This window comes from Balaenoptera musculus, chromosome 14 (genome assembly GCF_009873245.2).
Source record: "Balaenoptera musculus isolate JJ_BM4_2016_0621 chromosome 14, mBalMus1.pri.v3, whole genome shotgun sequence".
NCBI lineage: Eukaryota > Metazoa > Chordata > Mammalia > Artiodactyla > Balaenopteridae > Balaenoptera > Balaenoptera musculus.
The window spans coordinates 11,230,724-11,253,935 of NC_045798.1; the positions used below are offsets into that span (position 1 = coordinate 11,230,724).

The following is a 23,212-nucleotide window of genomic DNA, read 5'->3' on the forward strand; positions in this document are numbered from 1 at the left end:
GAAACGCTGGAGGCAAGGAGACCAGTGAGGAGGCTATTTTAGACATGCAGGGAAGAAAACTGGGATGGAGAAAAGTTACTACATTGAAGAGATATTAAGAAGGTGGGGGAATGGATGGATGGGTGGGTAGATGGATGAGTAAATGTGTGGATGGGTGAATATGTGGGATATGTGGGTGAACAGATGGACGGGTAGATGGATACATGGGTGGGTTGATTACAGATGAGTGGATAAATAGATCTTCAGAAGGCCCTAAATGCCCTTGCATGAAGCATCTTATACATAGAATAAAATTTTTTACCAGAAGTAACCAGAATGGGTATCAAAATATTGCCCAGATGATGAAGACAAGTCTTTAACATCATCATAATCAGGGAATATAACAATCCTCTCCTATATGTCTTCATACCAATTTTGCCCAAGACTCATGTGCTCAATTACTCTTCCCATTACCCCCCCAAGACAAATAAGGCATAAATCAGCCCTTAAGCTGTCGTTCCTTCAGCTGATTTCCAAATCCACAGTGCTGAGGCTTTAAATTATTCTGTATATAACTTGGTTAAGCAGTACCTGGGTCCAGATAGGATGATCTTATTGTCAGGGAGACAGAGTTGGCCTGACCTGCAAAAGCTCCTGCTGATGCTATTGCTATTCCAGGGAGAGTGTTAAAGCCAACTCAGAATGGCTTTGAAAGATGAGTCCTGTCCAGTCAAGTTCGAATAGACATCCAGCCATAAAAACTCCCAGTTGTGTCATTCTCCCTTATTAAAGGCAACACGTAGACAGAGAGGAGTCTGATCTGTTCTTTTTCTTCAGCCCCTTCTTCCCACCCTTTCCCTGTGTCTTGAAAACACATACACACACACACTCACTGCCAAATTCAGGGCTAGAGTACGTGAAATACATTAAGATAATTTAAAGGAAAGCCCCGCCTCAAAACAGTATCTTCCCAATCTTTCCTTGAAATTCCCCCATGAGCAATACATTCTTTTGTAATCAGCATTACCCTCTTGTGACCTGATGATCTCGTTGTAAATAATACTCAAGTATTCCACAGGCTAGACCAGCAGGAGTCAATAGGTCCCTATGGGAACTTCCCCTACCTAGCCTGTCCATTTAGTTTGCTAGGGCTGCTATTACAAAGTACCACAGACTGGGTGGCTTAACCAAAAGAAATTTTTCTCACGGTTCTGGAGGCTGGAAGTCCAAATTCAAGGTCTTCTCTCTATACCTGTCTGTGTACTAATCTCTTCTTAAAAATAGAGAGACAACAGTCACATTGGATGAGGGCCCACCTTAATGACCTCATTTAACCTCAATTACCTCCATAAGATGCTATCTCAAGTACAGTCACATTCTGAGGTACTGGGGGTTAGGACTTCAACATATGGATTTGGGAGGAGACACAATTCAGCCCATAACACCCTGGAACACTGAGTGGTCCAGGAAAGCATCTTGTCCAATACCCACATCAAAGAAGTCTCGGGCTTCCCTGGTGGCGCAGTGGTTGAGAATCTGCCTGCTAATGCAGGGGACACGGGTTCGAGCCCTGGTCTGGGAAGATCCCACATGCTGCGGAGCAACTGGGCCCGTGAGCCACAATTGCTGAGCCTGCGCGTCTGGAGTCTGTGCTCCGCAACGAGAGGCCGCGATAGTGAGAGGCCCGCGCACCGCGATGAAGAGTTGCCCCCGCTTGCCACAACTAGAGAAAGCCCTCGCACGGAAACAAAGACCCAACACAGCCAAAAATAAATAAATAAATAAATTAATTAATTAATTAAAAAAAAAAAAAAAGAAGTCTCGTCTCCAGTGGGACAGTTCTTAAGTATATCCACTTGTACATGAATGTTCATAGCAGCATTATGTATGAAAGCCAAAATGTGGGAACAACCCAAGTGTCCATTAATGAATGAATAAACAAATGTGGTAGCAGCATGCAATGGAATATGATTCAGCCATAAAAATGAATACAGTACTGATACAGGCTACAACATAGATGAACCTCAAAACATTATACCAAGGAAAAGAAACCAGACAAAAGACCACATAGTGTATGATTCCATTTATATGAAATGTCCAGAATAGGCAACTCCATGGAGACAGAAAGTGGATTAGGAAGGTTGGAAAAGAAATTAAAACAAACCTGGGTGTATGCTTGATGTGGGTGCACATGGAAAAAGGTCTTCAAGAATATGTTTAGATTACCAGCAGCAAGTACCTTTAGGGAGTGGAAGGGGAAGTAGCTAGGATTTATTCACTATTTACCCTGATACCTTTTTCTAACTTTAGAATATTTTAAGTACATTTTTAAACAAAAGCCCTCAAGCAAATTGGTGACGTGTATTACAAATTTTAAAACTGTGCTTGAGACAAATTAATAGAGATGTTTGTGCATGTGGATGTTTGCCTTATTATTTATAATACGGGGAATTTTCAAACTACCAATGTCCAATAACAGGGCACTGGTTAAATTAATTATACTATGTACATGTACAGGAACACTATTTTTCAAAAATACTCCTATTTTTTGAAAAACTCCTATTTTTCAAAACCATTTAATGCATAGAAACTGTCTATGATGCACTGCTGAAGTGGGGGGGAAAAAACCCAACTAATTCTAAAGAGTACTGTATGTAAGGTCCAAAATTTTGTTTAAAATACCTGTGTTTATGCATATGCATTATATACAACCAGTATATCCACACGCATAGAAAAAGGTCAGAAAAAAATGTTAAAGAGGTTACCTCTGAGTTACAAAATTATGGGTAATTTTTATTCTTATTCCTTCAGTCACTTCATAATTATTGTGTACCTACCAAGTGTTTCCTGTATTTCCCTTTTTATGAATATGTTTTATTTCTGTAACTAGAAAAGAACAATAAATGTTCATTTTAAAGGGATAAAAAAGATCTCTGGAAACAAAACAGACTACCAGCTTCCTCTCACTCCCCTAAATCTGAACTGCTGTTTGCACTTAACCTTAGCATGTGAGATCTGACCACTACAGGAGCCTTAAAGGAATGGGGACCAAGTGGGGAACTAAGCTTTGCTTCTGCTCAGGGACAAAACCATCACCCCATGCAACCACTCACCATCATCCCACGTGGCCATCTTCCAAATGTACAAAACCCACTCACTTCTCTCCTTTCCTACCTAGTTCTCCTCTTTTCTACACATCTTTGAATTGCCCACACTAATACTCACAGTCATGTCCCTAGGTTGGACATCTGTAGTTTTTGCCAACCTGCATCCATTCGCTCTTCTCCTAGCAAAGGATCCTGAATTATCTCTGAGGAATACCATCTTTGTGTTCTCATCCAATGTGTTACAGGTGGGGCTCCATCCCTAGCCCAGGGTCAGAACATACCACCCAGGTCCAATTCAACGAGCACATTAAACATTAAATCCCTCTGGTCAAAATGACTGGCTCAGGGATAATCATGTGAGCCCATGAGATTCAGTGAGGCTTTTGCTGGGTATGCTGGGATGAAGACTGTCCTACTTTTCCTGTTGTGTGTAGACATGAAACAAAAGTACATATTCCTGGGAACTGCTGGCAGTCACTGTAAGACCATAAAGGGAATACTAGTCTGTGAATGGGATCGACTCAAAGAAAGCAGAACAGAGAGATGGAGAGAGAGAGAACGATGCGCCTGGATCCAGCCATACGCTGACCTTTTAGTTACTTCAGCCAATAGAGTCCCTCCTTTGCTTAAGCCAGTCTGAGTCGTGTTGCTTCACTGACTCCCAACCAAACAGCACCAGCTGACATACCTGCCTTCCTCTGACTGATCGGGCAGTCACCTGCACTGGAAGATGTCTTAAACAGAAACCCAGACTTGGGTTTGAATCCTTCCTCTACTACTTATTAGCTATGTGACCTTGAGCCGGTCACTTACTCTTTCTCCTTCCTTATCTGTAAAAGAATAGTAACACCGAAAAGAAGAAGGAAAAAAAAAAAAGAATAGTAACACCTAACTCACAGCCTTGTTGTGAGAATCAAATGTTAAGGATTTTGATTTTTAAGAACAATGGGAAGTCTTTGACAGACATTAATGAGGAGAGTTCTTCAATCTGTCTTGAAAAAAATCACTTTGGCTGTTGTATAGAGAACAGATGGGAGGAGGGCAAGAGTGAAAGCAGAGAGATCTGTTAGTAAGGGGCTTTAGAAGTCCAGGCAGATGATGGTGGCTTGAACCAGGACAACATTTACCCACTGTCAACTATAATACCAAATGACAGTTGTCAAAATGGCAATCACCAAGTTTACCAAAATTCCCATACCATCTCTGACTTTTTGCCATGTTATTATCACATGAATGAATTTCGTGCTTCAGTAAATTCTGCCACACCTTAAGCAATAATATGACATCTCGAGGTTGATTTACAAGAGATATAGACACACTATATCGCATAACACATATGTTGGGGAAACACTGACCAAAACTGCCTGCCCTGGCCAGGCCCAATAGTAACCACTGGCATGAGTTATCTTACAACAGGAGGTCCTGGTAAGGAACGCGGAACCAACAAGCTACCACCAACCGGAAGAATTCGCGAAAGGTCAAAAGGAGAGAGGAGACGCCAGCCCATATGTCCTGCCAACCTCCCAGAATCCTTCTCACTAGAATCCACCTTGGCTGAGTGATGCGTGCGCCACCAGGAAGGACCCTGAGTCAGAATGATTAGCCAGAGACAACCCAGAAACTAACCCCATTACCATAAAACCCGAGACTGCAAGCCACGTGGCAGAGCAGTTCTCCTGGGTTCCCTTACCCTGCTGCTCTCCACCCGGGCGCCTCTTCCCAATAAAGTCTCTTGCTTTGTCAGCACGTGTGTCTCCTCGGATAATTCATTTCTGAGTGTTAGAAAGAGCCCGCTCTCGGGACCTGGAAGGGGTCCCCCTTCCTGCAACATGTATATGATAAATTACATGTCATATATATGATAAACTACATACCATATATATTATACATTAGATACATATTACATGTCATAATATTTCTAATCTACATTAAGGTAAGTACATAACTATTAATTTTTTTAACGTTTATGTACACATCACCGAAAATCAACTCAAATACTACCATTAGGAGACAATAAACCACCCAAAAGGATTGTGGGAGGTACAGGGGACAGAAAGAACTATTTCTTCTGGTTATTCAGAGAAAAAGTGCTAGTTAGCAGCAAGTAAGGTAATTTAAGAAGGCTAGTAGAAAAGTCTTACCTGTAGATGGACATTACTTTAAGAGTGAACCCAATTAAAAAAAAAAAAACTCAGCTGAGCAGAGAAATGAGAGGGCGATTATTTGAACGACAATTCCTTCCAGCGACATTTTAGACTGAGAGCTCCCCTACTGAATTAGTGCCTAGTACAATCATTAACTACTTGACAGAAAACCTGGGGGCAGCTGGGGAGGAAGGAGGGGGTAAAGAGGAATCTTAAAGCCAAGCCCTGGCCCATTTAAGACCAATTTGAAATGAAGATTTCAGAATGTCTGAAAGTATAATTTAAGTGAATGGGCTAAGTAGGCTTCTGCGAATAACTCTTCCACTTAGACAATGTTCCTCAAGAACACCCTACTCTGCAGTCATTAAAAAGTGTGTTTCAGGAGAATATTTAACGACACTGGAAACATCTCAAAAGCAGGTGGCAAATCAGCATGTACAGCATGATTCCAATTTCAGATTTAAAAAAGAAATTCTATACATGGGTTTAAAAAAAAGACTAGGAGCCCACATTAAAATGTTATATTTAGATGGTGGGTTAGATGGATGATATACATTTTCTCCTTTATTCTTGTCAGAATTTACTCAAGTCTCTGATAATTTTTTAAGCAGAGGATAATTAAAGGATTTTTTTTAATATGAATTCATTGATGGTCTATTGTAAACTGTACCAATTTCTTATTGACTAAAAACATAAAATAGGAAAACTCTTACTAGAAGAGCCAAATCTGATATTTCAAATATGATGGTATAATGATAGTTAACATTTGTAACCACTTAATACGTGTCAGGCACGGAGCTCAGCACCTTATATAATCATGTCATTGACAATGATTCCTCACAACCACTCTATGAGATGGGTATTTTTATGCATACACACCCCTCAATTTTCCAAACAGAAGAAACTGGGGCTCAGAGCAAAGTCATAACCTGTTCAAGGTCACTAGCTGGCAGGTGACAGAGAATCCAGGTCTCCTTATTTCTAATTCAGAGCTCTTTCTCCTCCACAGCATTGGGTTTCTACAGATGCCCTAGTTTATGAGCTGAAAATATCCCGTAATTACCCCATAAATAAGCCATAGAACTTATTTATTCCTTGCGTTTAACTTATTATGTAGCATTTAAAGGACACATTACATTGAGCAAGAACCATCAATCTTTCACATAATGCTCCGGTTAATAACTTGGTAATTATAATCCACAGTCACAAAGCTGAATATGCTTGTCACTTCCATGGTGCCAGATCACCCTTTAAAGAAGAGAACTCATCAATTATCTCCGACCTGCTCACTTGGTGAATTTACACCCTCCCAGAGCACCAGCACTTACCACGGTGGTTGGAGAGTTCAATAGTAATTGCAGAGTCCCTAAACCTAAGGATTTAAAAAGCTGTGTGTCCATAATCCCCTTTAACATGGTATCAGAATATCATCTGGCCATTCATCAACGTTAATAGAACTCCTATTGGAAAGCATTCACTCTGTGTATTCCAAGACCTGAGCTGACCACTTTGCGTACAGGAGGAATAGTAGAATAAAATGTTTATCAATCTTATCAGACCCAACATCTCTTTGTATCAGTCAGTTTCTGGTGCATAACAATCTCAAAAATCTCAATGACTTACAAGGAAAAAAAACTTACAGTAAGTCCCCTACATACGAACAAGTTCCGTTCTAAGAGTGAGTTCATAAGTCCAATTTGTTCATAAGTCCAACAAAGTTAGCCTAGCTACCCAACTAACACAGTCAGCTATATAGTACTGTACTGTAATAGGTTATAATACTTTTCACACAAATAATACATAAAAAACAAACACAAAAAATGAAACATTTTAGATCTTATAGTACAGTACCTTGAAAAGTACAGTAGTACAGTACAACAGCTGGCATACGGGGGCTGGCATCGAGTGAACAGGCAAGAAGAGTTCCTGACTGGAGAAGGGAGAGGAGGTGGGAGATGGTAGAGCTGAAGGATCGTCAGCAATAGGAGACTGAAGGCAAGCTGCAATTTCACTCACACATCCTGGGCTTGAAATAAAGATCCTGTACTACTGTACTCTATACAGTACTGTAAAGTACACAAAAGCACAACCACTTGTAGAGGATGCACGCATGTGACAATGTACGCCAGACACGTGAACTAACTTATGTGACTGGACATGTGAACACACGTTCACATCTTTGAAAGTTCACAACTTGAAGGTTCATATGTAGGGGACTTACTGTATGTTTTTTACTCATGAGTCTGTGGTTGGCTGTGGTTCTGCTGAGCTCATCTGGGACCCCATGAGCTTGGCTCCAGGTTAGGCTCAGATCTGTCCCAAGGGTCTCTCCATTCTCCACAGAGCAGTGGACACACATTTTCTCACAGCAAATATCAAAAGAACGAGAGGATGAGTGAAAGCACATGATGCCTTTTGAGCACGAGGCTCAAGACTGGCATCCCTCCATTTCTGTCCAGGTATCATTGGCCGAAGCAAGTTTCATGGCTAAGCCCCAAACCAGTGAGGCACATAAATACTCTCCACCCACTCTACTGAGAAGTACTACAAAGTCACATGGCAAAATGTGTTGATGTGTAATTCCATTATGGGAGAGAGGAAGAACTGGGAGCAATGATCCATTCTACCCACCCTTTTATAACAAATATACTGTAATGTGCCCTTTATACTATCACAGAATGAAATTCAGAGACAGTATAACCTACATACATGTATAATTTTCAAAAATCAATTACATATGTAAATGCTAGAAGACATAGTGAGGTAGTCTGATGATGGCATATAAATAAAGAGCCACTGTGGGCATAACAGATAAAATACAAGCTGATTCAGGGGTGTGATGCTGGCTCCTCAAATACCTTGAATGACGTTTCCATTGGTGATGTGATTTTTTTTGGAAATGGTATACAACTATGGATAACATTTTGAGCAAAATAAACTACAACCATCCCTTGATGCATACTGTAGAAAAATCAGAACGTGCTAAAACCATGCAAAATATACTCTATATGTAAAACAAGCTCAGATGACAATAAATGAGTTTTTCACCTACACGAAGGTCTGGCAGGGTACTGGCAGGTCAAGCAGGACACAGGACAGATCTTCCCCACACATCGCTAAATGTCTAGCTCGCCTGGTCCTCTAAAGCAAATCATACCAAAGTCATGATTTTGTAACTCCCCATCACCATAACTACCAAAATCGTCCCCATAAATTTCTGAAAAGAGCCCTAGGGGGCAGTATTGCCCCAGTGAGAACCACTGGTGTTGCATTAGAGTGAAATCTTTGATGTTCTACAGCCTGATTCTGAATCCAAGCTCTGCCGCGTACTTACTAGCTGTGTAACTTTGGACAGGTTACTGAATTATTCTGAGTCTGCCTTACTCATAATGTTGCTTTAAGGATTAAATGGGAGCATGCAAATGGCAAAGCATTTGGCACAAAGCCTGCACACACGAAGCACTTAATAAATGTCAGAGCCTGATGTTATACCATTCAGTTAACTTATTCCCATTTCACAGATGAGGAAACTGGAGCTCGAATGAGATGTCTTTGGACATCATTCCTCCTCCTCTCCCTGATGTCTTCTAGTCTAAAGATGCGTAATCGCTGATGTTCTGCTGAGGATCAGTTTCAGAAGAAAGGTGAGACTGGAAAGGTTGTGGGATTGACAGGTGAGTCCATGAGTGGAGGGGACCTGGATTCAAATTCTAGGCTAGGATATGTAGTGGTTTTACTCTGAAAAAAAAAGCATTTCCCAGGAGTTCCCTGGCGGTCCAGTGGTTAGGACTCTGTGCTTTCACTGCCGTGGGCCTGGGTTCAATCCCGCAAGCCATGCAGTGTGGCCAAAAGAAAAAAAAAAAATTTAAATACATATACATGGAATAAAAAAAGCACTTCCCTTCACATCTGCATCAGTGTTACCACTTGGCACACTTAAGAATGGTGGCAGCACAGACTCGTCCCGCAGTGGTCCAGAGGAGGATATGGTCTTCAGTGGTAACGTCAGGAGAGGTTAGAGAGGCAGAATCCAAGACAGGCTCTGGATCCAGATGCCAGGGTGCAAACCCCAGCTCTACCACTTACCATTCATGCATCCATTCGACCTTGGGTAAAAACTCCCCTGTGCCTCAATTTCTTCATCTGTAAAACACTAGTACATATCTCACGGGGTTGTTGTGAAGATTAAATGAGTTAATACACGTAGAGCATGTAGAACAGTGTTGGCATATGATAATCTCTATATAATTGTGCACAACTGGTGTCCACCCACAGGTTCAGTGCAGTCATACAGAGTCTGACCCACGGTGGGTGATAAAAAGTGGTGAAAAGAGACGAGTGGATGGAGAAGGGTAGGAAATAACTGTGAACTTTGGAAACATGTAATATTCAGTGTCCGATTTGGGCATCTGGAAAGCTACAGTGGAGTATGTACGCTTATTGCTACGCTCTCAACCACTAGACTGGATTGTCTTTCAAAAATGCAGAACAAAACTGAGGTGCGTCAAGTTGTGCTCACAGCAGTTAACATTCTAAATGAACTAAAGCCATCAGCATCAATCTTATACAGACTTGTCCTAACAAGTAAGGAGGTTTTTTTTAACCTATACTTGTCAACATTCACAGAGGAGAATGAAGGAGGACGCATTGGTGAGAAAAAGAATGAGACAACAGGAGGAAGGAAAGCAGAGAGAAGCAGGGTGCCTAGTACAGTCCTGATGCATAGTAGGGCCTCGATCATTATTTGTTGAATGAGTGGATAACTGGATGGAGGGATGGATGGAAGGATGGAGGGAGGGATGCCTAATCTCCCTTTCTGCCCCCATTTCAACCTTCAAACAAAGACAAAAGATTTCCAGAGATGAATGATCATCTCTGTTTTTTAAGGCCAACAGCTTCCTTAGGAAGAGATGATGAAAATACCATGTTTTCCAGTGTTGGACAAATCATAAATATCTCAAATTGTAGTGGAGCTCTGCCACTTACTAGTTATGTGACCTGCAGTGAGTCGATATGATTCTCTGAGCATCATTTTTCTCATAAGTGGCCTCTAAGAATCTACACGGTGCAGACATCATATAATCTCATGAATGGTTTATGTGCATGAGTGTAGGCTCATATTTATACATTATAACCAGGGCCCAGTTCATTAGTTTTGTTCATGCCAACTCTCTTATCATTATTATTACGCAGCCTGTTATTGTATATTGATGACTCTTTACTTCTACACAGTGCTCAAGCGTTTATAAAACACTGTGATGTCATGGCTACCATTTATTTAATGCTTATGTGCTCTCTCACAGGTCCTCACAACTCAGTGAGTAGGTACTTCCAATCCTGTATCAGTCATATATTCCCCCCAGTGATGCTGAGTAACAAGCAAGCACAAAAACCCCAGAACATTTAGCAATAAGCATTTATGTGGGGTTCAGCCGACCAAGGTGAGGCTCATCTGATTTTGCTGCCTTGCTCATGAGCCTGTGGGTAACTGCAAGTTATCTACACAGCTTTGCTGATTTGGGCTGGACTCACTGACACGTCTGGGGTTTGGCTTGGTGTTGGCTGATTTAGGATGGCCTCTGCTGGGACGCCTGGGACAACTCAGGCTCCACAACATGGGCCTCTCCTCCTCTAGCAGGCTTGCCTGGAAATTTTCGCATGGCAATTGCACAGACACTTTTGCAGACCTCTGCTTGCACAGCCTCTAACATTGCTTTGGCTAAAGCAAGTCACAAGGCCCACACAGATTATTTAAAAGATGGGAGGGATTTCCTCGGTGGTCCAGGGGATAAGACTCGGCACTGCCAATGCAGGGGGCCCGGGTTTGATCCCTGGTCGGGGAACTAGATCCCGCATGCATGCCACAACTAAGAGGTCGCATGCCACAACTAAGAAGTCCACATGCCGCAACTAAAAGATCCCACGTGCCGCAAGGATGATCTCGCGTGCCGCAACTAAGACCCAGTGCAGCCAAAATAAATTAAAAAATAAACAAAACTAAATAAATAAACAAAAGATGGGAAATACACTCCACCTCTTTTATAGGAGGAATTGCAAAGGCTGTTATTGAACTGTGTCTCCTTAAAATTCATATGTTGAAGTCCTAACTTCAGAATGTGACATTCAGTCCTATCTCAGAATGTGACATTATTTGCAAATAGGGTCTTTACAGAGATAATCAAGTTAAAATGAGGTCTTTATGGTAGGCCCTACTCCAATATGACTGTATCCCTATAAGAAGGAGCAATTTAAACACAGACTAGGACACAGGGAAGGAAATGTGGAAAATGCCATCTATAAGCCAAGGAGAGAGGCCTGGAACAGATCCTTCCTCACAGCCCTCAGAAGGAACCAACTCTGCCAACACCTTGATCTCAGACTTCTAGCCTCTAGAACTGTTAAGACTATAAATTTCTGTTGTTTAAGCCACCCAGTCTGTGGTACTTTGTTAAGGCAGCCCTAGCAAACTAATACAAGGGGTAAAGAATGAAGGCAGGGACTTCCCTGGTGGCACAGTGGTTAAGAATTCGCCTGCCAACGCAGGGGGCATGGGTTCAAGCCCTGGTCCAGGAAGATCCCTCATGTTGTGGAGCAACTAAGCCCGTCTGCCACAACTACTGAGCCTGAGCTCTAGAGCCCGCGAGCCACAACTACTTAGCCTGTATGTCACAACTACTTAAGTCCGTGTGCCTAGAGCCCGTGCTCCGTAACATGAGAAGCCACTGCAATGAGAAGCCCACGCACTGTAACAAAGAGTAGCCCCCGCTCACCGCAACTAGAGAAAGCCCGTGTGCAGCAACGAAGACCAATGCAGCCAAAGATAAATAAATAATTAATTAATTAATTAAAAAAAAAAAAAGAATGAAGGCATTAACGCAATCAATCCTCAATACTCTATTTTTCAGTGGGGACACTGAGGCTCAGAGAGTCTGGTTAATGTACCACCCAAGAGGCATCGGAGGTGTGAGTGGAACCCAGGTCTTCTTTGCCAGACATCCTTGCACCTGCCATGGAGACATTTCAGTTCCCAACCCTTTGTCTTTTCCTAGGTGGCGTCCAACAGGGAGGCACAGGCACAGGCAGGACACCGTTCATGCCCAACTAGGCAAGGCTGTGCATGTTGCTTCAAAGCTTCTGTTTTAATGATCTAGTAATTGTGTTTATGGCTTTCCAATGAAGTGTGCAGAGTTCTGATAGCCGTCACTGGTGTCTTGAGGGCCTTTATTTGACCTGAGACTGTACAGAGCTTCTGATAGATACAAAAAGGTGTGTGAGGCAAAGAGGAGAAAATTCTGGTCAAATATTTTTCAGAATGGTTTTTGGCTAATCACTCTACACACTTGAGCCACCAACTACATCTGCATTGAACATACTCAATTATTTGGGATAACTTTGAAGCCACTGTAATGATTTCTTTGGACAGAATAAAATGAAAGGAAAAGACTTGGGTCATTAATTCATGTATCAGTCAGGGTTCTTGAGACAAAAAGAACCAATAGGAGAGAGAGAGAGAGAAAGAGAGAAAGAAAGAAAGAAAGAGAAAGAAAGGAAGGAAGGAAGGAAGTGGGGGAGAGAGGGAGAGAGGGAGAGAGAGAGAGAGAGGGAGGGAGGGAGGGAAGGAGGAAGGGAGGGAGGGAGGGAGGAAGGAAGGAAGGAAGAAAGAAAAAGAAAGAGAGAAAGATTTATTATAGCTATTGGCTCATATGATTATGGGGGCTGAGAAGTCTGCCATCTGCAAGCTGAAGCCCCAGGAAAGCCAGTGGTGTGGTTCAAAGGCCCCAGAGCCAGAGAGCTGACGTATAGATTCTAGTCCAGGTGCACAGGCCTGAGAACTAGGAGGGCCAAGGGTAGGAGACGATCAATGTCCCAGCTCCGAGAGTCAGATAGGGTTAATTCAACCTTCCTCCACCGGTTTATTCTATTCAAGCCCTCAGTGGATTGGATGAGGCCCACCACGCTGGGGAGGGCCACCTGCTTTACCTAGTTCACCAATTCGAAAGCTAATCTCTTCCAGAAGCATCCCGACAGACATAACCAGATAAAATATTTAGCCAGCAATTTGGGCATCCCATGGCCCGGTCAAGTTGACACATAAAACTAATATTTACTGAATACCTACTACACGCCAAGCACTGTTACAGCTCTTAGAATACAGACATGAGTGAGGTACAATCCACACACACTAGAAGCTTCACTACCTCACTCACTGCTCACTCATCAAATTCTAATTATGAGCATCTACTGAGATGAACAAGACATACATGGTCCCTGCTCTCGTGGGGTCTACAGGTGAGCTGGTGAAACAGGTATTGGATAACTGATGGCATAATTAAGCAATGACAATTGTGATGAGTGCTGCAAAGGCGAAGCTGAAGTTGTTAATGACTGTGTGACAGGAAGACCTGATCTATTTATTTTGGGGGGGGGAGGGGAGGGAGGGCGGAGGGATGGATGAGGAAAGACTATCATTAGGAAATGAGGTTTGAGCTGAGATTTTTTTTTTTTTTTTTTTTTTTTTGCCATGCTGAGCAGCGAAAGCACGGAGTCCTAACCACTGGACCGGCAGGGAATTCCCTCGAGCTGAGTAGGGATTAGCCAAGCAAAGATAGTGGAAACTTCCTCCTGAGAAGGAGAAAAGAAGCTGCCCTGACATCTAAGAGCTGGGCTGGTACTTACTATCAGCTTGGCCTCGGTGTTGCTATGAGCCGTTCTGCTGGCACTCACGGCTAGGGCTTGGTGTTCTCCTGTTGAAGATAAACAATTGCACAGAACATCAATATCAGACAAGGCCACTCTGAGACCACAGGGGAGCAAGACAGTGGAACACAGACCAAACATGAACACCGTCCAAACCACAAAAATGACCAAAATTCCCCTACCCTGTCTAATATGAGGGGCTGCTGCTTCTTTACCAATTTCCCAAATGAGCTCAATCAGCCTTTTCTCCCTTTGGATAAGATTTATTAAGATGCCCAATCATAGAATTACTCCCACTTCCTGCCAGTATCCAGTCCAGAGCAAAGTCCCAGTTCTTTAAACCCTCCCCAAATCACCCAACCTAAGTCCAAATCCCATACTAAGTCCTTTTTAAAACCTTCTTACTGAGATACCCCACAGCTCCCATCGTGCCTTTCCCCCCTCACTGCAAGAAATACTAAAACCAATTTGTTCAACTGCAAGTGTGTTCCTGGTGGTCTTTAGCCGAAGGGCATTGACACTTGGTAAATTTGGATGTTTAATTAATATTTATCATAGATAATGTATTAGTTTTACAGTAAATTTAAGATGGAATTGTTTTTATGTGCTGTATATACACTTTCACAGTACACTGAGAACCTTTTATAATTAATGTGTCTAGTATATCTTTATTTAGATTAGAAGCATAGTTTATTATCTTAAATCAATGAAGGCTTAAACTTCTCATAGCTCTGCTTTTGGCAATCTGTAGTTGTCACTTTTCTTCAAGTCCTAACCTGTGTTACTAATGATCTGGGAGAATCCATAGTGAGCTTTGGCCTTTGGCACCTTGACCTTAACTTGACCAAACCAGAACTCATTAATTGCTTCTAAAAACCTGGCTGACTGGAAATTTAGAAGAATTTATCCTATAAATTCACTGGCACAAAAATCCAAAGACATACACAAAGACATCTATCGCTTCACTGGTAATAACAACAATAACTCTCTCCCCCAAAAAACTGGAAACAACCCAAATTTCCATCAATACTCAGCTGGCTAAATGAATCTTAATACATACACTTCTACAGTGGAATACTACATAGTCATTAATAATAATGTTGTAAATATACATTAATTGGTTTGGAAAGATGCAGATAATATACTGTGGGGAAAAAAGTTGTAGAATAATATAATCCAAGATTAATACACTCACTCACACACACACATACACACACATTTTTCTTAAAACATATTTTTATACCATAGGTAAAAGTGGGTTACTTCTGGGGATTGGGATTGAAGACTTTTATTCCATCTACATGGTCAAAAGTCATGTTGTTTTGCTTTTATTTTTTAAAAATGCGTTTTTCATTTGTCCCATTTGCTGTATTCCTTTACCAGATTCACCAGCCACACAGTCCCCATCTAGGATCTTATCTTCTTTTCTTGTCACTAAACCCAGCCAAATGCTGAGCCAAACATTTCTACCTCTGAAACATTTCTCAAAGCTTCACCATGCCCTTCCTTCTGGTCTAGGTCAGTATGACCTGTCAGTTCTCCTGGACTCTACTTCCTCACTGTATACTCTGTACTGCCACAGGGGACTCTTTCTAGCATACATAACCATAATCTTCATTCCTCTGCCCCAAAACCTTTGGCTCTCCTGGACCAACAGAATAAGCTTCAAACTTTCACTGTGGACTCCAAGATTCCATTTTAGCTCCACTTTACCATTTCAGGCTTAAGTCAAGCATCCAAGGCATCCTTCACTCACATCCCAGACACAGCAGCATTAATGGATACCCTGAATTTGAACCTGCATTAACATACCTTCAAATCTTTGCTCACATTGTTCTCTCCTTCCCCATGCCCCTTCTTTTAAATTCCGTCTTTTAAAATACAAGAGTCTTGGGCTTCCCTGGTGGCGCAGTGGTTAGGAATCCGTCTGCCAATGCAGGGTACATGGGTTCGAGCCCTGGTCTGGGAAGATCCCACAGGCCGTGGAGCAACTAAGCCCATGTGCCACAACTACTGAGCCTGTGCGCCTAGAGCCCGTGCTCCGCAACAAGAGAAGCCGCCGCAGTGAGAGGCCCGCGCACCGCAACGAAGAGTAGCCCCCGCTCGCCGCAACTAGAGAAAGCCCGTGCGCAGCAACGAAGACCCAATGCAGCCAAAAATAAATAAATAAAATAAATAAATTTATTAAAAAATAAATAAATGAAATAAAATAAAAGAGTCTTGACTTACATTCGACACTGTAAATGTTTCTTCTTGCTTGTACTGAGAGGTAGCCTAACATGATTGGAAAAATGCACAGATTTTGAGCCAACCACCTGGGATGAAATCTCAGCTGCCACTTACTCTGTGACATTTACTTCACTATTCTGTACCTTGGTTTCCTCATCTGTAAAATATGGATAATAATAAAGCCAGTCTTCTAAGCTCACTTTCACAAAGCATAGAAGTACTGAACACAGTAAACACTTGAAAAATGGTAATTATTTTGATTATTGGATTCTAAGGTGACATTATTTTGTGTTGCTCTTGAGAAGTTGAAACTTCTAAATTAAATGCTCCCCTCCCAAAGCTACTAGCCTTTTGAGTTCTTATGATAGCTTTTTTTTTATTATTAATTAATTAATTAATTTTATTTTTGGCTGTGTTGGGTCTTCGTTTCTGTGCGAGGGCTTTCTCTAGTTGTGGCAAGTGGGGGCCACTCTTCATCGCGGTGCGCGAGCCTCTCACTATCGTGGCTTCTCCCGCTGCGGACCACAGGCTCCAGATGCGCACGCTCAGTAGTTGTGGCTCACAGGCCTAGTTGCTCCGCGGCATGTGGGATCTTCCCAGACCAGGGCTCGAACCCGTGTCCCCTGCATTGGCAGGCAGATTCTCAACCACTGCGCCACCAGGGAAGCCCATGATAGCTTTTTATGTATAACTTTTTTGGCTTTAGTCTCCATATATAATAGTTAAGAGCTTAAGCTCTGAAGTCAAATTTTCTGGATTCATGATCTCGACTGGATTCAAGGCAAGCTTGGGCAGAATAACCAAGTCTATGTGGCTCACTTTCTCCACCTATAAAATGAGTGAATAATATTCCTGCCTCATAAGGTTTGTTTTGAAGATTAAATGTGATCATCTCTGGAAAGTGCTTAACGTGGTGCTAGCACATAGTAAGCACTCAATAAATGTTAGCTAGTATTATTATGAGAGAGTGAGGGAGAAGGAGAATATACTCAGGATAGGTTTAAAAAGGTGGAATTTAGAGACTTCCCTGGCGGTCCAGTGGTTAAGACTCTGCGCTCCCACTGCAGGGGGCACGGGTTAGAACTCTGGTCGGGAAACTAGATCCTGCATACCGTGTGATGAGGCCAAAAAATAAAATAAAAATTTTAAAAATTATTAAAAAGGTGGAATATATTTTAAGGACCCAGACAGAAAAATAAAGCTGCCTCAGGGATTCTCAGCTAAGCACTACTGACACTTTGGGCTGGACCGTTCTTTGTTGTGGAAGCTGTTCTGCATCCCCAAAACACAGGATAGAACATTTAAACAGCATCCCTGGCTTCTCCCTGAGACAAGAAGGAAGCGGGCCGGGCACAACCGCTAAAAGAGTGAGGAGGCGGACACAGCCATTGAGAAAAACTGTATGCGACAAAAACCGGTTAGAACCAGCTACACCCAAGATGGCGAAAGATCTGACTTCCAGTTGACCTTGAGCCTCATTATACGCTCATTGTAATATATTAGCATACTAATGACACACCCACCGACAGGCGCCATGACAGTTCCAAAGCTGACCATAAAAGGCCAAAAAGTGGGCAGTGGCCCAATAACTGGAAATCCCTGCCCCTTCCCCCAAACAGTTAGAATATTCTTCCTACCTGTTAGCACATGAAATTACCAAGCCCATAAAAAGTAACCACTCCCACACCCCCGGGGCACTCTCACCTCTGAGAGGGTCCGAGTTCCGCCTATGGAATGTGTATCTCTCCATATAAACTTGCTTTCATTTTACTTTGGCTCGCTGCTCTTGAATTCTTTTCTGTGTGAAGCCAAGGACGCTCACTCGGTGGCCCATCCCGAGAACTCGTCAGAGACCTGGGACATGACCATTCTCTCACTCCCCCCTTCTCCTGCAACATCCCCACTAGTTGCCAGTAGCAACCCCTTCGCCCAGTCCAGTTGTAATAATCAAAAATGATTCCAAACATTGCCAAATATCCCCTTGGGGAGGGGAGGGACAAAATCATTTCCCGTTGAGAACCACTGGGGTACCTTCACAGGACCCAGAACGTTGTTGGCCCACACGGCTCTGTCCTCTTGGCTTCTTTCTACCCTTTAAATTGCTCTGCAGGGACTTCCCTGGTGGCGCATTGTTTAATAAACTGCCTGCCAATACAGGGGACACAGGTTCGAGCCCTGGTCCGGGAAGATCCCACATGCCGCAGAGCAACTAAGCCCGTGCGCCACAACTACTGAGCCTGCACTCTAGAGCCCGCATGCCACAGCTACTGAGCCGGTGTGCCGTAACTACTGAGCCTGAGCACCGCAACAAAGAGTAGCCCCCGCTCGACGCAACTAAAGAAATCTCACGTGCAGCAACGAAGACCCAACGCAGCCATAAATAAATAAATAAATAAATAAATAAATTTATATTGCTCTGCAAATCAGCTTCCTCTGCAAGTTTCGCTCTTCTGCTCCCCCATAATTTAAGCCCACCTGGGCTTTAGTTTGCCATTGAAGGGGCAGGGCACAACCTCTTTTTTTTTTTTTTTTTTGGTTGTGTTGGGTCTTCGTTGCTGTGCACCGGCTTTCTCTAGTTGCTGTGCGCGGGCTTTCTCTAGTTGTGGTGAGCAGACGCAACTCTGTTGCGGTGCGCGGGTGTTGCGGTGCGTGGGCGTCTCATTGCGGTGGCTTCTCTTGTTGCGGAGCACGGGCTCTAGAGTGCAGGCTCAGTAGTTGTGGCGCACAGGCTTAGCTGCTCTGCGGCATGTGGGATCTTCCCGGACCAGGGCACAAACCCATGTCCCCTGCCTTGGCAGGTGGATTCTTAACCACTGCACCATCAGGGAAGCCCAGGGCACAGCCTTTAAAAGAATGACAGAGTCGTTGAGGATATGACAAAGACTGGTTAGAACCGGTTAGGTCCAAGATGGCGGAAGACTGGACTTCCAGTGGACCTCGAGCCTCATTATATGCTCAATGTAATACATTAGCATGCTAAATGACACCAGCGCCATGACAGTTCTGAGGCTGACCATCAAAGATCAAAAAGTGGGCAGTGGAGGGACTTCCCTGGTAGTCCAGTGGTAAAGAATCCATCCTGAAATGCAGGGGATGTGGGTTCGATCCCTGGTCGGGGAACTAAGATCCCACATGCCGCGGGGAAACTAAGCCTGCGCGCCACAACTACAGAGCCCACCTGCTCTGGAACCCGCACACTACAAGAGAGAGAAAACCCACATGCCACAACTAGAGAGAAGCCCGCGTGCCGCAGAGAAGAGCCTGCATGCCACAACAAAAGATCCCACATGCCACAATGAAGATCCCACGTGCCGCAACTAAAGACCCGATGCAGCCAAAAAAAACAAAGTGGCGGTGGCCCAATTCCTGGAAATCTCCGCCCCTTCCCCAAAATAGTTGGAGTAATCCTCCCACTTGTTACCCAGCCCATAAAAACTAACCACCCCATATTTCAGGGCCCCTTGCCTTCTGAGATAGCCCACACTCTTTGTGGAGTGTGTTTCTCCCAAGGCCATTTTCACCTTTTGAGACAGACCGCATTCTGTTCACGAAAGGTGTTTTCTCTCTAAATAAATCCACTTCTTATCTATCACTTTGTCTTTCACTGAATTCTTTCTGCAATGGGACATCAAGAACCCGAGCTTCTGTAAGTCCTGAGACCAGGTATGTGATCTCGATTAAAGGACAGTGGGTTCAAGTCCCAATCTGCGTTGTGCAGTTTCACCGTGATACCAACGTTGGCCCATGCATTCCCATGCCGTTAACAGCTCCAACATGGCTGCCTTCCATTTCTCTTTATGCAGAGTCTCAAGAAACAAAGACTCTATTTGGCTAAACTATAGTCAGGTGTCAACCTCTAGTCCAATCAGCTGTGACCAGGAGAAAAAAGGCACCTGGAATCAGCATGGGAGCCCTGGGTTCCACACTTTCAGCAGGGATCCTGGGGTGCTTCCAAGGAAGGGGTTGTGGCCAGGCCAGGAATCCCCGAACCTGTTCCCATAGCATCTGTCTTCTCCCTTTTCCTCAGACGGTTTTCAAGTATGACTCCCACTGCCAAGGAGCCTGCCACCACCCAAAAACTTCTATCAAGTTTTTGCTTCTGGTCAGTCACAGGCTTTGTAGCACTGTTTTCAAAGAATGAACAGGCTTCAAATATGGGTCCCAGACAGTAGTCAAGACATTTATTTGGCTTCATAAGAGATCTTTCTTAACTCCTTTTGGCTTTTCAGAACTGATTCAAGTAATTAAGATTGCAAGATAAGTGCGATATCCCTGTGTGTATTAAAGAGAATCAGAACATGGCACACAAAATATGCCACTTTGGCATAAGTATTGTTTGGAGTTCAAAGCAATTAAGAAGCAGCAAACACAGAAAGAGCTCCTAGGTCTCCCCCCTATTTACATAAAAGTAGAACATAAATTTCCCTTTGTGAAAGTCTTCCTCTCCCCTCTTCTATACCAGAAGAAGGTGAAACAACCATTATCACTGGAGATAGAACTTCAGCATCAACATGGGTTTTTACTACAAAAAAACTTTACTAAAATAACACTTATCTTCTATTAGTTCCCCCACATATTTACCTTCCCACAATTTACTACCCCTAAAAGCCCAAACCTCTTTTCCTTTGCCTTGTTACTTCTCCACAAATGTATTGCCTTTTGTTAAAATGGTATATAAACTGCCCAGATGTAACCACCTCTTTCAGTCTTCATTTCTTTTCTAAGAAGGCCTCTGTGCATGTTTTAAAAAAAATTAAAATATTAACATCAAGTAAAATCTGTACACTTCTTCTCCTGTTAATCTGTTTTTTGTCAGTCTAATTTGCAGGCCCCATGAACAGAACCTAAGAAGTAGAGGAAAGGATTTTTTTTCCTTCCCTACAGTATTATAAACACACTAGACCAATGTGATTTCTTAGCTTTGTTGAAACAAAGACCTTTTGGAAGATAATAAACAACATTTTTAAGTTACATACAATTTCAAAGTGGTTGATGGCCCTCCAGCCACTTCTTGGATCCTGTAAGATTTTATATATGTATAGAAATATAATATATATATAAATCACTTAAACATATACTGTATCCAGTGTACTGTCAATGCACACACATTTACCTTATATGAATTCAATTATGAGAAACAGAGAAAAATTTATCCTGCAGCTCTTAAAACCAATCACACTAGAATTTGTCCTCAATGCCTCATAAAAAGGAAGGTCACAAGCAAAATGCAAAGAGAAACAGAAACAAGATAACTTATCTCTTGCCTTTTGCCCTTGTAAAGACCCAGGGAAATTTAAGGTAATTTTTGCCCTAAGCATTAACACTAGAGCCTATCCCTTTAACCTCTCATTCAAGACATAACTTTACAGTAACTCCCCTACATACAAACCTTCAAGTTGCAAGGTTTCAAAGACGTGAATGTGCCCCTGTATGCCAGCTGTTGTACTGTACTACTGTACTTTTCAAGGTACTGTACTGTAAGATTAAAAATGTTTTATTTTTTGTTTGTTTTTTATGTATTATTTGTGTGAAAAGTAATATAAACCTATTACAGTACAGTACTATATAGCCGATTGTGTTAGTTGGGTACCTAGGCTAACTTTGTTGGACTTGTGAACAAATTGGACTTACGAACGTGCTCTCAGAATGGAACTCGTTTGTATGTAGGGGACTTACTGTACAGGTTTTCCATATCAATGGTTTCCATGTCAGCCGTACCCATAGGTGGTCATAAAAGCAATTTAATGGGTCATGACCACTATTTTTTAAAAAATTAAATAGAAATAGAAAATATCAGAGGGCAAGATTCACAATATGATAATTATTTCATTAAAGCTTTGCTTAATTTTTATAGTGTGTGTGTATGTGTTTCTTACTGTGTTCAAAAATGTTTGAAAGTCACTGTTCTACAGTCTGTGCTATCCAATATTGGTAGCCAGTAGGTACATGTGGCTACTAAGCACTTGAAATGTGGTTGGCCAAAATAGACACATGATGTAAGTGTAAAATACATATGGAATTTCAAAGACTAAATCCAAAAAAAATGAATCACGATAAAATTAATAATTTTATAGTGATTACATTTTAAAATATAACATTTCACTTTGGATGTATGATGTTGAACAAAATATTAAAATTGTAAGCAGATAAGGTAGATGTCCCTGGAGAAAGAAAACCAGGCATGTCTTTCTTGACATAAGAGAAGCCATTTTTGGCCTAAGCAAGTTGTGATCTACGGCTGGCCTCAATCCTTGCCCTTGAACAGGTCTCAGTAATTAATGACCTTAAGGGAACAGAAGAATGCAGAAACAGGCAACTTATCAAGCAAGAGAAGTAACAATAGCAAAGATAATATATCAGTTGTAAAGACTCCCAGTTCTGTTTCAATGGTAAAGATTAGCCTGAAGTGCTCAACCACCAGATAACTGGAATCTAACGGATGATGATGTTGACCTCTTCTGACCCTTTTAGTGACTTCAATCAACTAAAGCTTGGACTCTGTGGACCACCCAGGCCCCTTTGTGAATATGCAGGTACGCTTAGCTTAGAACTTGCCCAATTTTGCTGTTCAGGGAGACAGTGTTTGGGGAAAGATCCCCGCTGTCCTCCTTTCTTTTTTTTTTTTTTTTTTTTTTTTTTTTTAATTTTTATTTATTTATTTATTTATTTATTATTTATGGCTGTGTTGGGTCTTCGTTTCTGTGCGAGGGCTTTCTCTAGTTGCGGCAAGTGGGGGCCACTCTTCATCGCGGTGCGCGGACCTCTCATTATCGCGGCCTCTCTTGTTGTGGAGCACAGGCTCCAGACGCGCATGCTCAGTAATTGTGGCTCACGGGCCTAGTTGCTCCGCGGCATGTGGGATCTTCCCAGACCAGGGCTCGAACCCATGTCCTCTGCATTAGCAGGCAGATTCTCAACCACTGCGCCACCAGGGAAGCCCTGTCCTCCTTTCTTGCTGCAAGGAATAATAAATCCTTCCTGGGCTTCCTTGGCAGTCCCATGGTTAGGACTCCACGCTTCCACTGCAGAGGGCACAGGTCCAATCCCTGGTCAGGG

The 23,212-nt window shown here is 42.6% G+C and overlaps 1 protein-coding gene across 8 annotated transcripts in view; it reads right to left on the bottom strand.

Moving 5' to 3' along the window:
• SUDS3 (SDS3 homolog, SIN3A corepressor complex component) overlaps positions 1-23,212 on the bottom strand; it is a 307,067-nt gene that overhangs the window by 208,476 nt on the left and 75,379 nt on the right. The window contains exon 14 of one of the 8 annotated variants that reach the window (XM_036823070.1): positions 13,907-13,974. The exons of the other annotated variants lie outside the window; for them this stretch is intronic. Within the exon in view, the coding sequence (XP_036678965.1) occupies positions 13,929-13,974 (46 nt within the window). The 3' untranslated portion in view covers positions 13,907-13,928. The remainder of the gene's footprint in view (positions 1-13,906; positions 13,975-23,212) is intronic. 8 annotated transcript variants of the gene reach the window in all.